Raw genomic sequence first — 17,465 nt, forward strand, 5'->3', positions numbered from 1 at the left:
AGTGAGCAAGAGGACCTTTGCATTATAATGGCTCTCCTTTAACTGTTTGCTCAAGGTCACCCAGCAAGAGGCAGAATGGAGACCAGGGCCAGGACAGCTGGTCTCCAAGGCCTCTGATCTCAATCTCTGTGCCCGTGTACATGAGAGGCGTACATTCATTTATCAAACACCATGCTCACCACTGCTGGTGTTACGTGTCTCATAAGGATGGACATTCCTGTACATGCTTCTTTGTCCTCTTCTGTGACTATCCCCCGATAAACCCTAAAAGTAACGTAACTGGCCAGTAAGTGAAAAGTCCTGATGTCCAAATTACCCTTTATAAAGGTTGAGCCAATTTAATATTCTTACCAGCAATTATGCAAACCCAGTTCATTAATATTCTCTTTAATTATTGCATTTGTGAAAAAAAGAAAAATTTACTAGACAAAAAAAAATAAAATAAAAAATAAATGGTTGCCCATTGTTTCCATGAAAAACATAGGGTATATCCTCAGCATACACAATGTCACACCATTCCAGATGAATTTTAAGAATTACTATGAAATTTGAAAGTGTGAAATCTTGATGTCATCTAAGAATGGAGAAGATTATCTAGACATAAAGCATTTTAAGAAATAAAATGTAAATAATTGATAGTTTTGATGACGACAAGAAAATAACAACAAAAAAACCTCTAACAAATCACTAAGGAAAAGAGAAACAGTCATTAGACAAAAAAACAAACAAACAAACAAACAAACAAAAACACCCTTCAAAATACATGAAATAACAATTTACAATTAAAGAAACTGAAACTTCGGTTAAATCTAGAAAAACTTTCTGGTGATCATAGTTTTCGAAAAATGAAACCCATTCCTTTCAAAAAGACTTCCAAGTCACTGGAGAGTCAAGTTAGAACAGTAATTGTTGAGATCTTATAGAAGGAATTCAGTTATCAGAAAGATATCTGTGTATAAATTATATATGTGCATATCATTTGATCATCTTTTCTACCTTCAGAATACATAATCAAATGATGATATGTCCACCAATATTTTAATGGCACAGGAAATTTATTGAAGCACCTAATTTGCTCCAGCATGCTGACACATTTTCGACCATGAAATGTAATCCTCTGCATTACCAAATGTTCTCATATATGAACAAATGCTATGGCAAATAATAAACAAGTAGCAATGAATAGTCTTGGAGGAGACTAAGCAGTTAGGGAGAATTAACTGTTTTCTGGAAAAAAAAAAAAAGCAATATATAGTCATCATAGGAAGAGTAAAATTTTAGAAGATATAAGAAAATAAAACCAACAACATTCACACTTCTTATTTTATATTTTAATCATCTATCTGTGTATTTAATATATCTTTTATAAATATTAATTATACTGCACTGCTTTCTAATATGCTATTTTATCTACCCAAAAAATCCAGAACATTTTCTATGCCCCACTGCTCTCAAAGTGTTTTCTTATTACATCATATGACTAAATCAAAATGCATTTAAATATCCCTAGATGTGATATATAGAATATTTTCATTTTTCCCAGTTTAAAGTTGTACTAAGTATATTTCTATATAGTTTTGTATTATTTTGTTTTCACATTAACTTCTTGAATTTTTTTATTGATTGACTTGTGAGAAAGAGAGAGGGGGAAGGAGGGGAGAGAGAGGGGTGAGGGATTTGTTGTTCCACTTATTTGTGCATTCATTGGTTGATTCTTGTATGTGCCCTGATCAGGGATCAAACACGCAACCCTGAATGATGCTCTAACCAACTGAACCACCCAGCCAAGGCTCACATTGACTTCTCAAAGTGAACTTTTAGAAACAAAGATTTGTACTTTTGGTGGGTTTAAATTAATGTTGCCAAATTACTGTCTAGGAAGTTTGTACCAATTTAAAATTCTACCACAGCATGTGCGAGAGGATCTATTTCTCTGCAGAATCTCTAGTACTAAAATATTATATCTTTAAATATTTGCTGATTAGATAAGCAGTAATCATCATGGCTTATTATGTATTTCTAATGAAAACTTATAGTTTCTAATTGTGGTAAGCAGTTCCCATGCATTTGGTGCCTATTTTATGTAAAAAAAATTAACTCATAAATACTAAAAATGCTATTGGTGACCTTAAATAGAAAGCCAGGTGGTTCTCCATTAAAATGGGTTCTCCATTAAAATTAAAAATTTATTACAAAGAATTGCAATCTGGAACCTGCAGTCTAGTGTTGAATAACTCCCAAGTCCAAAGAACAACAGAGAGGAAGGTGGTTGTACAGTGGAAAGGGGAGGAATAGAGTGGCTGTTGTAAACAAAAAGTCCATTGGAGGAAACTTGGAGTTTACAGTATAATGGTTTCTCATTGGTTGAGTTATAAGAATCTTTCATTGGCCCTGTGGTTGCTGGGCAAGGAAAAGATCCTCCCTCTTCCTGCTGAAATAATACCTTTGAAAAAAAGCTTGCTGTTGGAGATGGAAATCACATCTCTTACTATTTGGAGTAATGGATAAGTTTAGGGTGTGAGAGCGCCCCCTACAGGCTCTCTCAACCCCAATTTATAAATTGGTTTCTGCTTATTAATCTTCATACTATTGAGCTCGCAATCTTTTGTCATTAGACTTCAGAGTAACAGAAAGGACTGAGACATCATTGTTTGTGGATTTTGTTGGCGTTAGAAGCACAAGTTGAGTTGCCAGCCTGTGACAGGAGGCAGCTCTGTGTAATTTATTTTTCATGTTTAAAAAATAACAGCCACAGTAACAACAATAAAACCTATTTTCCTTCCCTGGTTGAGGTTATCACACTTGCAACTATGGACAGAGGGAAAGTATGCATGAGGTCATGTTAGAGGCTGGGTCAGTGTTTACCACTGTTCTTTTAGCAAATGTTCTATCTCAAGAGAGAGAAAAAAGTTAATTGGGCATATCTTTTCCTGATGCCGGCTGCTTAGGGACAATGCGTGTGTGCGTGCGTGTGTGTGGTATGTATGTGTGTGTATGTGTGATGTGTGGTGTGTGTGTGGTGTATGGGGGAGGGAGGTGGTTTAAAGGCCATCACAGTCCATGTAGGTCATTCTGAGAGCCATACTCCCCCTAGAAGTGTAATGTCATTGGGCTGACATCCTGCGTCAGTTTCTCCCTTTGTCCATTTTGGCTTCTTCTCCCTTTATTCACAACTGATGATCCCGAATAAGCACCCTTTAGGGCCTACTTCTGGAAAATCTAGTTTACGATAGACCCAGAGTCTACTAGGGATTCAAAAAATAGCAAATAAACAAATGTATGCACAGGATGATTTCAGACAGTGACAAGTATTATGAAAGAAATACAACCGATGAGAAAGTGGCCAGCAGTGGAGGAGCTACAAACAGGGAAAAGGCTTCTTAAGTGGACAGTGATGTCCTGAGAATAAACTCACAGGAAGGAGGCAGCTTATTTAAGGTGGAGGAGACCTCCAGCCCTCACCCCTAAAGCCCCAGGAATGAAATGCTTCTAATTTCTTTGACAGCCTAATCAGAAAAATCTCGGATTTTAAATACATTTCTATAATATATTCCACCAGTCAGGGGCCCAACAGGAAACAGATGGCATATTGAAAGGGGGATAATTTGAGAAGAATATAATAAAAAGGCAATTTACAAAGAGACAGAACAGCACTCCCTTTTTCCCTCCCAGAGATAGGATTAGAAAGTTGCCATTGGCTTCCTAGTATCCCAGACTTAAAGGGGCAGAGGAGCTAATGGTTAGGGGAACCTAGACACAAGTTCTATAGAAAGGAAACCTGGGGAAAAGGTCCTTCATCTCATTCTCCTTCTCCCCCAAACTCCTGACCTGCTCCCCATTGGCCAAAGCCAGAGAACCAGAGAGGCAATTTTGAAGACCCTACAGTCTAGTCTCCAGAGCTATAGACCTTGATGGTTAAGGATGGAAGGTGGAGTTGGAGACGTGAAATGAGACATCCAATATATAGTTTATATTTTTAAATAATACTGGATGATATTTAAAAGAAATGACACCAGACCCATATGAAGTTGTAACCTCTGTCACTGACTAACTATAAATCAACATCTCTAAGTCACTTTTTTTTTTAACTTGTTAAAAAAAATTACATGGCTAGAAAAAAATGCATTTTTTGGTGTGACTCTGATATTCATAAATCAAATAAAGTATTTTAAATATATATTTAATGAACGCAACAAAAAATATCCGGCACAATATTGTTTTAAATTATGAAAGCACACACACACACACATACACAAATACACACAAATCATTATTGAAATAACCAGAATCTGAGCTCTGTGTCTTTCTAGTTGGTAAGTTACTTTGGTTCAATAAAATCTCTTACAATGACCTGAAGTCAGATTTCTGTTATTAGTCTATGAGTCAAAAAATAGAATGATTGCTTTTTTCTCAGGGACTCAGACTTCCTTCAAGACATAGTTAGAGAGAAGAGAGAATATTGTCATCGAGATAAGGGCAGGATTTGTGGATGATACCGTTGGGAATGTAACTTGGGAAACTTTGGTGAATAAGGGGCTGGCTGACAGGAGGAGAATAATAAAGGCTTAGATTGATATGGCCATGTCTATTAATGTTTCTGATTGAGTAGAATTTGTATGCTCATAATGTGAGACTTTGTTAGACGCTGCTGTTTGGATACTATTTTTCCATATTATTATTATTTAAGAAAATGTCTTCAGAATCCTACCTGAATCTGTAGCAGAAGCCTGTCTAGCCCTTTAATAGTCACGGTATCTTCCCAGAATATAAGATTCCAGAAAAGCAGAGTCACAGAAGGCCAAACAGCTGCAGAAGCGTACAAATAGCTCTCATCTGAAACTCACGATTTATCCAAGGGGACCATGATTGCTGGCAGTCTTACTTTTTTTGGTGATTACAAGGTTGAGCCTAGTGGCGCATGTGACTCCATAGGAGGACTTGTTGAGAGCTTTTACCAATAATTATGCATGAGTGTCGGAGAATTAATTTAAGCAGAAGGCCTCTGTGGAGGTCAATCAAGAGCGTAGGCTGGAAGGAGAATGCTGAGGGAGACCTTCAGTCAGGGGAGAATACGAAGTGGGACTCCTTGGAGAGAGGCCTGTGTTTGCTTGTCTGGGGTAGGCTCATCTACATAATTGACTAAAACAGGATGAGCAGCTGTGAAGTACAGCATTTGAATGTGTGGATAAAACAAAATTACAAAATATGCAGGGTCATAGAACATGTAATGTGTTTTCATAGGATTACAGAATTTTCGAGCTCATTTGGGATCTAGGAAATGGGCCAGTCGGGAAGCTTTTTGAAGGTCAACTAGCTAGTTAGGTATAGCTTACTTGGTAAGTATGTGGACTCCAGTCAGACACCCTAGATTCAAATTCCAACTCTAGCGCTCACACTGTGACTCTTTTTATATATTGACCGGAATCAAACCTGGGACCCTTCAGTCTACAAACCGATGCTCTACCACTGAGCCAAACCGGTTTCAGCCACACTGTGACTCAAGAAAAACCACTCTACCTTTCGGTGCCTCATTCTTCTCATCTGCAAAAAGGAAATAGTAATAGGACCTAAAATAGGAATAATAATAGGACATTCCTCGTATTAAATAAGATGATACATTTCAGTAACCCTAGATGGTGTCTAGAACTTAGTGATTAATTAACATGGGGTATGTTATTATTGGCAAGAATGACAGTTACCTAACCCCTACAGCAATATTCTATCTACTCTAGAGCAAGCAAGAGCATATTACAAGAGGGATATAGGTGACAAATTAGTTTCCTAGCTAAAAATGATTGTGAGACACTGAATAATGTTAGTCTTCTTGAGTTGTAAAAGCAAAAAAAAATTTGTAAGAACCTTTGGGATAAGTGACTCAGATGTGCTCCTTAAAAGTTTTCAAATTTTCAGATTGTACTCTAATGCTAAAATTCAGTATTTGTATCTTTTCCCCTCTCGCTAGCATTTTTAATTAGTTTGTTTTGCAGCTAGCAAAAATATATATCAATATGTTTTTTGGATAAATGACCTTTATAACATACTATTTTTGCTCATGATGCCACTAATGCTACAGGATTCCTTTATTCTTTGTGAATAGAATACACTGTGATTTTATTTATTTTTAAAAGATGTTTCTATTGATTCTTTAGAGAGGAAGGGAGAGGAAGAAAAAGAAACATCAGTGTGAGAGAGAAACTTCGATCAGCTGCCTCCTATACATCCCCTTATGGAGTACATAGGATGATACTCAACCAACTGAGCCATACTGACCAGGGCTAGAATAAGTTGTGCTTTTAAGTAAAAGCACATTTTGAACAAAGTAAAAGCATGCTGAGAATTAGAGCAGTGTGTTTTGAATATAGTTGGAGATGAGGCACCTGATGTTCTTAGAAAACAGGAAGTTGTTGAAAAAACTTTTTGGGGAATGTGGAAGGTTAGCTAGATAAAGAATTCAAGCAAAATTGAAGTTCAAAGTATAATCTCTGGCTGACATTCTACCAAATTTCTCACATGTGAAGACCCATGTTTAACCTGAAGCACCTCCTGAAGAGTCTACTGAAAGGCCTGAAACATGTCTGTTGATTATGATTCTGAGGGTTGTTTGGGTTTTTTTGTTTGTTTGTTTGTTTGTTTTGTTTTTTCCTGTTGGCTGAGAGGCAAAGGCATTTATTATTATTTATTAACTCTCTTTGGCCATATTCGAACTTTGGATGACATGGTAGCATCATCAAATCTCACATAATGACACCATTAAATATGGCATATGGCTTTGGTACAAAATTCTGGCATAGCTGTTGTATATTTTGATTTTATAGATGCCCTTAAGGGCCCGTGTGAGGATTTTATAGCACAAGTCAGTTTTGGACAGCAGTGCCCAGAGGCTAAGGAATAGAGTGTATTCAAAGATTTCTCAGCCCAGTCAGAATATTGGCCTTTCTCAAATTGTGTTTTATCATGCAATAGTATTCAGCCCCAGGGAAGACCCATTTCTACTTTTAACTATGGAGCACCTGCCACTGGTAAATGAGGTACTTTCTGGAGGCATCATGGACTCTTTCCTTTGACTGAAGACAGAATCATCTCCATGTGTTTCACAGTGATCCTCACACTAATCAAGTTCCTACAGAGTTAATAACCTCCCTTCAAAGACTCTAGTAGTGGTGTTGTATAATTTAAGGCCCATAACACATGTTCATGAAAAGCCCATTAAGTATTGTTGTTGCTCTAACTTATTCCTAGAGAAATTCAGCCCTGTTATAAATCAGAAAGCCCAAAGAATAGATTCGTATTCTCTTCACTGTGATTTTCTGACTAATATTCATCCCAGGTAGCTTCTTGTATAAGGATGATTTGACTTTCAAACTTAATTTAAGAATTTTTGAAATTTAATTAGGCACTTAATAGAGAGAGTTGCTTTAATGTCCTCCATTTGAGAATGCTTATAACCATGACTTTTCTTTGTGTCTTTATTAATTATTAGTATTGCTATTCTAATCCAGGGTTAATGACACATGCCAAACATTTGGCAAAGTACTTAAGATACAAACAAGACAAACACAGTTCTACAGTGTTTCCCGGAAAATAAGACATCCTCTGAAAATAAGACCTAGCGCATGGAAAAATAAGACATCCCCTGAAAATAAGACTTAGCGCATCTTTGGGAGCAAAAATTAATATAAGACACTGTCTTATTTTCGGGGAAATGGGGTAGTTCTTAGTCTCACAATACACGGAAAAGATGCAGGTTTCTTATACATGGAAGAAGCAGATGCATATTTCTATTTTGTCTTAAAATCTTTTAACTAGAGCTCCGTATACACATATGGTATATTTTTGCATGTTTATGTGTTCAAAAGCTATTTAAACCATATTGCATAGTTCTGATTTGCTTATAAGTATGTGATAATTCTACATTTTTTTATGTATACAGACACATCTACAGACACTACCAAAGAACCACTGGTCAAATGAGTTATCACTGTAACTACTCACTAGATAGAAGGTAGTAATAACAGAAGTTACAGAACATATAGTGAATTGCAGATTCTTTCTACATTTAGCATTTCACAACAAATTATGATGACAAGCATCTAATTCAGATTTTTCAGGGTAACCAAGTGTTGGAGAATACAAGGCACTTGTCCCAGGTCACTCTTGTATGATCAAGATTCCAAATGGATTACTTTGGCTAGAGAGTTTCTGCTTGAATCCAATAGGAGACACAAATGCCCCATAAGCATCAACTAGTAAACATTTATATATTTTCCAGCATTATGAAGCATATTACCACATTAAAGATGCAAAGCACTGGAGTAAATATGGGTGTTATTGATGTGAGAAAAACACTTTCTTCTACTTTATTCTTCAAGCATGAGGGGAAACTCACTGCTTCTCTGATATCATTAGTCCATTTCTTTTCCTCATTCACAACACTGATTCACAGATGTTAACTGCCATGAATATGTACAGCAGAAAGTGTGAACCCCAACCTATAGTAGTGACTGCAAACTTCACTGAGTTACACCGTCAGGCATCTGCTTATGGCTCCCTCCCTTTTTGTCACAGTAGTCCCCCTATCTGGGGGATGTGTTCCAAGACCCCCAGTGGATGCCTGAAACCACAGACAGTACTGAACCCTATAGATTCTGGGGTTTTTTTTTCCTGTACATATATACCTTTTCACTTAAAGGAAGCACTTCCGGCTTCTCTTGGGCATGTCTGAGTTACTAGCGTGACTACTTCGGGGCCATTCTGGAGTAAAGGAAGGGGGACTGAACACAAGACAAGCACCACGATACCTTGACAGCCCATCTGCTAACCAAGATGGCAACTAAGTGACTCATAGGTGGGAAGCATATCCAGTGAGGAGTCACCGAACAAAGTGAGGATTCACATCCTGGGCAGGGCGGAGCAGAACAGCATGAGGTTGCATTCTGCTGAGAACATCATGCAGTTTAAAACTTATGGATAGTTTATGTCTGGAACTCTGCACTTAGTTTTCAGGCACAGTTGAATGCAGGAAACTAAAACGACAGAAAATGAAGCTATAGATAAGGGGTCATTGCTTTTTTTTCATCCTACAACGGAGGAGTTGGACTCTCACACCTAAAAGGCATTCCACAGACTCAGTCTACTTGGTTTACTTGTCTAAGTTCTGTCCAAGGCCTTTTAATGGAAAAGGTCTAGCCATGGACTGTGTCTGCCCGCACCTTATTTCTCTGTTCCCAAAGCATAGTCGAGTGCCTCTCAGACTAGCCTGGCGAAGTTGGTCACATTCAACATCAATTTCTACTCTTAGTTATCTTTAGCAGATGTAATTTTTTTTAAATGTCTTTTGTTAATCCTCATCCATGGATATTTTTTCCATTTATTTTTAGAGTAGGAGGCATGGAAGGAGAGAGGAGAGAGAAAGGGAGGGAGGAAAGGAGGGAGGGAGGAAAGGAGGAAGAGAGGAAAGAAGGGAGGGAGGGGGGAGGGAGGGAGGACAGGAGGGAGGGAGGGGGAGGGAGGAAGAAACATTGATGTGAGAGAGATAAATCTATTGGTTGACTCCCACATGCATCCCAACTGGGGCCTGGGGCCCAAACCTGCAACCCAGTTATGTCCCTTGACTGGGCATCAAACCTGCAACCCTTCGGTATACAGGCCAATGCTTTAACCACTGATCCACAGCAGCCAGGGCACCAGATATAAATTTTTAAAGGACCTATTATATGTCATTACTCTTTTATATTCTTTATATAAATTATTACATCAGTTCTTACATAAACACTGTTATGTAATTATTATTGTTATTAATAATACCCCCCATTTTTATAGACAAAAAAACTAAGGTTGCTTAGGAAATGTTAACCATCTTGATGTGAATCAGTCAGTGAGGCAAATTAGAATTCAGACCTGTGTCTGTTGTGTTCTGAGACTTGTGTGTGTGTTTTTTCATGACCTTATGCTGCCTCCTTGTTCAGAAAACATATGTTGATAAATCGTTTAGGACTGTATGCTGTTGGGCTTCTTCTGCAGAAAGATTATGGAAGAATGATGACAGAGAAACATAGACATTAAAGGGACATATTCTTTTCTCTATGATAAAATAATAAAAGAACCAACTGTTCTAAATAAATAATTCTACCAGCTCATAGGAGAAAGCTCTCTAACAGGTCATATAAGATCACTCAGGCAGGACAGGGCAATTCAGGTGATAAATGGAAGGCTGATTGTGGCTTGTATTAAAGCACTTGTAAACTACTATTCTATGTACAGAAAGCTCAAAAATGATGGATCAAAGCCAAAATTGATTAGAGATTAGATTTAAGGGCATATAGAAAGGGAAGAGAAACCAGATGAATGGAAGAAGAATGTTTATGTGATGCTAAAATAAGAGTCCTGGGCCTTCCCCATCCTCCCAAAAAACACAACATTCTGGAGCATGGGAACTGCCTGTCAAACACTCACAGGTGATTTTGTACATGTAGGTCATGGACCACACACTGGGAAAATACTGATTTGGTCCAGTCTCTTTATTTTACAAATCAGCACGAGGTTCTAAGGTAAATGGTTTTTCAAAGTTTGCTGTACTCTCTTTTCATTAGAGTTTTGGCTAAATCGGTCTCCTACAGGCCCAGTTCTGTCCTCTTTGATACTTGGATTAATTTTTTCAATTCCATCCATGGACCAGCTAACAGCATGTATCTTTGCTCTTTCTCTTCCAGAATCACAACCACAGCTGCCTGCATGATGGACCTAAGGCGGTACCCACTGGATGAACAAAACTGCACCTTGGAAATTGAAAGCTGTAAGTTTTTCTGAGAATCCAGCTAGACTGAACTCTGCTTAGGGGTTCTCCAGACCACAGGCCTGCAGAGGTTCTGCTAGCACACTAAATGTGATGGAGGGAGCTACTCCTAGTACCTGCCCTCCTGCTGCTGCAATCCTCTCAGTCTTGTCCCTGATCCCTGGGAGAGGTGTGAAGGGGAGAAATAATCCAGCAATAAAAGGAAAACACTAAGAGCCTGGAAGAAAACCAAGGGCTATTCTAGTCATTTAAAACACAGCATTTGGAACAAATAGCTACACCAGGCTTGGGACAGTAGGTGAAGGTGGCAGACAGACTCAAGGTATCTGAATAATTTTTGTCTCTCATAAGCATTATCACTTTTCAATTGCAAAATAAATGTGGCCTTCTGGAATAGCTGAAACTTTTATAGAATGTGGATTAGTGAGATGTTGTTACTTTTCTCCCAGGGACTGTTTTCAGTGTCAAAATTTATTTTACATTCTCACTGAAGGCCATCTGATGAGCAAGATGAGTGTATGTGTGGTTCTTCTTTCCTGCGCTGACCTGCTTTGCAGTATTGTTGCATTTCAAGGCCGTAGTGTGTGTCCTTGAGGATTCAGTCACCTGCCCTGTTGAGCAGAATGTTGATGTCACAGCCCAGCTCCAATGCAGAGGTCACTCAGGGAAGTCGTTTGCAGTGGACTAGGATTTTGAATCTCTTTTCTCTGTTGGTTCTTTGTACAGTGTTCATGCCTCATCCCACCAAACTATTGGAAGCTGACAATTTTCTATCCAGCGTTCTAGATAATGAGCAAGCAGCCTGCTATGCGGGTACTCTCAGTCTTCGTCAGGAGCTCTTGTGGTGACAGGCAGCTTGACTCTCCACCACTGCTCTGAGCAGAAATCCAGTATTTAGGACATAGCGTGGGCATTTTTGCCCATTTCAAAAAATAACTTCCAAGGATTATTCCATTTACACACATTTTTTTTAGGAACCCAATTTCATACTTGTATTTCCAAATCATCATGCTTTTCACATTAGATCTTTGCCATGTAATAAAAATTGATCTGTAGGATTTTTATGATTATTTTTATGTAAATATCTTTGGGATTAACTTCGCATTTCTATAATCAATAACACAGTTGAGAATACAGAATATTGTCTTTCAAAGTCCAAAACCTAGTTGTTTCATATTTTTGATGTTAGGATATTTTGCCAAAAAAGAAAATGTGGCTTTGTACCATTCATGAATTTTTACAGTAAGAGAATTGTTCCTGGTAGAATTTGTCTGGAATTTTAATAATCACTATTGTACATGTCATCTGAACCTTCTGCAAATGCAGCCTTCTTACTTGAAAGAACTAATGCCTTAAAGACACAGGCAGCACCCAGTGTTGCATGGAATTAAATTATAATTGTGACCTGAATATTGAAAAATTAATAATTCTTTAGATTTTTAGAAAGTTTAAATTTTATAAAGTGGATTTTACATATCTCATTGCAATTCATAGTTACCCTATTAAATGAGGTAGAATAGATTTTTTCCAGCTTTAATGAGATATGATTGACAAACAATATTGTGTGAGTATGTATTATACCATATGATGATTTGATATATGTAAGTTTTGTGAAATGATTATCACAGTAAGGTTAGTTAACACATCTATCACCTTACATGGTTACCTTTTTGATGTATGTGTGTGTGACTGTTGGAAACTTTTAAGATTTGCTCTTAGTAACTTTCAAGTATACAGTACAGTATTGTGAACTATAGTCACCATATCACTATACTGTAGATTAGATAGCCACATATTATTCATTTTATAACTGAAAGTTGGTGCCCTTTAACCTCCTTCACCCATCTGACCCAGCCCCCACACTTGGCAACCATCAGTTTACACTGTTACTATCAGGTCAGTTTTCTTTTTTAGATTTCATTTAAGTGATAACAAATGGTATTAGACTTTTTCTGCATGTCTTATTTCATTTAGCTTAATAACCTCAAGTTATCCATGTTATTACAAATGGCAGGATTTCCTTTGTTTTATGGCAGAATAATATTCCACTTAATATATCTATAAAAAAAAAAGTGTAATATGCTAATTAGATTGGATAGCCAAATGACCTTCCAGATGAAGCTGCGGCTGTGAGGGCTGAGCCCCTTGCACCAATTTCATACATCAGGCTTTTAGTGTATATAAAGATATATTCATTCATCAATAGACAATTAGGTTGTTTCCATGCCTTGACTATCCTATATAATAAAAGCCTAATATGCAAATTGACTGACGAGTGGAACAACTGGTTGCTATGATGCGCACTGTCCATCTGGGGTCAGATGCTCAAACAGGGAGCTGCCACCAGCCTGCAGGCGCCAAGCCAGCCAAGGTGGATATCAGCAGGGGTGCCCCGAATGCCCTGCTGGTCACCCCACAGATCAGCCCTGATCACTAGCCAGGTCTAGGGACCCTACCCATGCACAGATTTTGTGCACCATGCCTCTAGTTGTAAATAATGCTGTGGTGAACACAGGGGTACAGATATCTCTTTGAGAATAATTTTATTTCCTTCACCGATGTACCCAGAAATAAGATTCCTGGGTCATATAGTAATTCTATTTTTTTCCCTTCAGTAATATTCCATAAGTCTCATTTATTTTTTTTAGTTTATCTTTATTGTTGAAAGTATTACAGATGTCCCCTTTTTTTCCTCATTGATATCCCCCACACACACACACCCTGCTGCACTCAACCCCTCCAGGCCTTCACCACACTATTGTCTGTATCCATTGCTTATGCATATATGCATATCAGTTCTTTGGTTACTCTCCCCTCCCACCTACCCACCCACCCTCACCTTCCCTCTGAGACTCCTCAGTCTGTTCCATGCTTCTGTCTCTGGATGTATTTTGTTGATCAGTTTATTTTGTTCATTAGATTCCACATATTAATGAGATCATGTGATACTTGTCTTTCTCTGACTGGCTTACTTAACTTAGCATAATACTCTCTAGGTCCCTTCATGTAGTTCTATTTTTAATTTTGAGAATCTTTCATAATAACTGTACCAATTTACATTCCCACCAATATTGCAAAATATTCCTTTTTTTCCACACTCTTACCAATATTTGTTACCTCCTGTCTTTTTTATGATAGCCATTCCTACAAGTGTGAGTAATATCTTATCATGGTTTATGTTTGCATTTCCATGATGATTAGTGACGTTGAGCACCTTTGCCTGTACTTGTTGGCCATTTGTATGTCTCCTTTGGAAAAACACTCGTCAGTTTATCTGCCTATTTTTAAATTGGGTTATTTGTGTGTGTTTTGTTTTGTTTGTTTTTTTGTATTTTTTTTGTTTGCTTGTTTGTTTTTTTTGCTGTTGGGTTATATGAGCTCATTATATATTTTGAATATTTACTGTTTATAAGGTACATTTTTTGCAAATATTTTTCTGCAATTTCATATGTTGATTCTTCATTCTGTTAATGGCTTCTTTTGCCTTATGGAAACTTTTGAGTCTGATATACCCCTGCTTGTTTATTTTGCTTACTTGTGTTTTGGGTGTTACATCCAAAATATCATTGCCAAGACCAATGTTTCTTCAGGAGTTTTACAGTTTCAGATTTTACATTGAAATCTTTAATTTCTTTAAAGTTCATTTTTTGAGTGGTTTAAGATAGGTTTCTAATATAATTATTTTGCATGTGGATATCCAGTTTTCCCAGTATCATTTATTGAGAAGACTAACTTTTCTCCATTGACTATTCTTGGCTCCCTTTTCAAATATTAGTTGGCCATGTATGCGAGGGTTTATTTCTGAGCTCTCAGTTCTGTTTCATTGGTTTATATGTCTGAATTTTTGAGAATTTTCTTTTTGTGGCTTAACATATGGCTGATTCTAGAAAATGTTCCATGTGTGCTTGAGAAGAATGTTTATTCTATTGCTGTGGGATAGAATGTTCTGTATATGTCTGTTAGATCTGTTTGCTCTATGGCAGTGATTTTTATTTTTTCTCTCCATTTTTTTTATTAAGGTTTTATATGTGTACATATCTTACCATTGAATAGCAGTGATTTTTAACCAGTGTGCCATGGCTGGGCACTATTTAGTCAGGGTATTAACTTCTTTCCCTTAGATTATCAAATAAAAGAATGACAACAACTAATATAACAATAGTAAATTGGTGTGAATTGCTCAAAATTATACCTTTATTTTTGTCAGATCAGCAAAAAATAATATTTTTTGGTGTACCACAGAATTTTAGTAATTAGCTTATGTGTGCCAGGAGATGAAAAGGGTTGAAAAATCTCTGGCCTATAGTGTTGTTCAAATCTGCTATTTCCTATTGATTCTCTGTCCAAATGATTTATCAATTGTTGGTAGTGGAGTATTAAAGTTCCTAACTATTATTGTATTGCTGTTTATTTCTCCTTCTAGTTCTGTTAGTATTTGCTTTATACATTTAGGTGTTCCAGTATGGGTGCATAAATATTTATGATTGTTATATCTTCTTGATGAATTTACCCCTCTATTACTATAAATTACCTTTTTTGTCTCCTATAAGCATTTATAGCTTAAAGTCTATAGGGTAGATATTAATATTCCTGTCTTTATAGGGAAACAGACACAAAAGGTGAAGTGGATATGTCTAAAAACATGCAACCACTGAGTAGCACAGTACTCTGAGCTAATGCGGGGATTGATAGCTAATTTATCTTAGTAAAGCCACTGATTTCGGAGAGATCAGATTAACAGGAAGATCGCTGTTCTAAAAATCAGGAAAATAGACTGTACTTATAAAAAATGGGGCTTATTCATATTTATTTAAACAGCAAATCAGTGTTGTGGAGAATTAGATATGGTATATTAATAATAGATTAATAATTAGTATTAATATTATATTAATAATATATGTGATATCCAGGCCCTGTTATTGTAAGCAGGTAGTAAACTAAGCATATGGAAATTAGGATCTGATCCTTTAAACAACCAGCTCTGAGGTTGATCCCTTACTGATATTCTACCTTACTCATTTATTCTTTTCCGTTAAGTAAACTCTAGGAATTCATTCATTCTCTTTCTTCCGCCACCTCCTCTCCTCTCCCTTTTTCTCCTTATGTCTACTTATTTCTCTGCTTTGCTCCCCCTTTCCCTCCCTTTCTTTCTCCTCTTAAATACATTTGAACTTAATAGTGGCATTACTAAATCCTTATCACCTTGTCTCCTTATCAACAATTTGTGTATTGGTTTCATTTTAGAGAGGATAATATAACGTGATTCAGAACAGCTTGGAGTGGGGAAATATTGACTTGAGCTCATTGTTCGTTTATTCCTGCATTGGCTCATTCAAGAATTTACTCATTCATTAATTATTTATTGAGCTCTAGTTATTTACAAGACATTGTAATAAGCTCTAAAAATACAATAGTGAACAAATGTAGACGATGGCCCTGCCTTTATTATGCTGAGGCAGATAGGTTTTATTTAAACAGACACACATAAGAATGTAAAATCCCATTAGTGAAAGTACTGCCAAGATGAGAATTTAGTTTAGTAAGATCTTAAAGAAAGACTAGAGTAAATCTTGAAATAAAGTGCTGATGATTCTAGAAAGGCAGAGAACTGTGCTTATTTCAAAACTTCTTAGGCCCAGCTGGCATGCCTCAGGGGTTGAGCTTCGACCTATAAACCAGAAGGTCACATTTTGATTTCAGGTCAGGGCCCATGCCTTGGTTTTGGGCTGGATCTCCAGTGTGGAGCATGCAGGAAGCAGCCGATCAATGATTCTTTCATCATTGATGTTTCTATCTCTCTCTTCCCCTCTGAAATCAATAAAAATATGTTTAAAAAAAAAACAAAAAACAAAAGAAAAAAACCAACATATTTTCTTAGATTTAGAGGAATGGAGAAGTTTTTTATAATCAGTAGATTTTGCTGAACTAAATGGGCCCTGATAATATGTATCACTATGTAGGAAATGAAACTTATATACCATGTATATATCTTGTCTATATCTTTTTCTGAACCTTTCAGTCAGATTGGTAAAAGGATACTGACATACTCATCTATATTTCCAGGGAAATATCACCCGCAAAGTACCAATGACAACAAAGTTATGTGCTAGCCTTCAAAAGGTTCTTTAGAATGTTCTTGCTATTTAGGGATAAGATTAAGTCTTATAAAGAAATAATGAAATGTCCCGGGTGTGCCTTTGAGTACCGTATTTTCCAGCGTATAAGACGACTTTTGAAACGGAAAGAAGTCAACCGAAAATCGAGGGCAAAAGACCAAAATTGCACAAAAATTACCTGCAGATCTTGACGGCAAAGTAAGTCTTTTCTTTGAAGTGGGGGGTAGTCTTATAAAGCGAATGTAGGCCTAAACCTATGTTTTAACTGTAAAATTAGGAGGTTGTCTTATACGCCAGAAAATACAGATTAGTACTTATGAGTATTAAGAAGGTCCTAATACTGTTAGGTCAAGTCAAATATTTGTCTCTTTTTAAAATATATATAAAGTTCAAACCATGTAGAGGAAACAACATTCCATCATATGGTAAGGTTACTTAGCAGGCTCCATCCAGAAATGAAGAGAGGGGTGTAGGGAGTATTATAAAACTTTGAAATGGGAATAGTTAGGGGGCTACTCTGTGATATTCTGAGCCAGATCATCCATCTAATATCAATA

At 36.9% G+C, this 17,465-nt stretch overlaps 1 protein-coding gene across 3 annotated transcripts in view; it reads left to right on the forward strand.

The window, feature by feature from the left end:
• The window catches only part of GABRB2 (gamma-aminobutyric acid type A receptor subunit beta2), a 187,934-nt gene that overhangs the window by 81,584 nt on the left and 88,885 nt on the right, over positions 1–17,465 (forward strand). For all 3 annotated transcript variants that reach the window (XM_084884115.1, XM_084884114.1, XM_084884116.1), the window contains one exon: positions 10,710–10,792. In XM_084884115.1, the coding sequence (XP_084740241.1) occupies positions 10,710–10,792 (83 nt within the window). The remainder of the gene's footprint in view (positions 1–10,709; positions 10,793–17,465) is intronic.

This window comes from Pipistrellus hanaki, assembly GCF_964339955.1.
Source record: "Pipistrellus hanaki genome assembly, chromosome: 5".
NCBI lineage: Eukaryota > Metazoa > Chordata > Mammalia > Chiroptera > Vespertilionidae > Pipistrellus > Pipistrellus hanaki.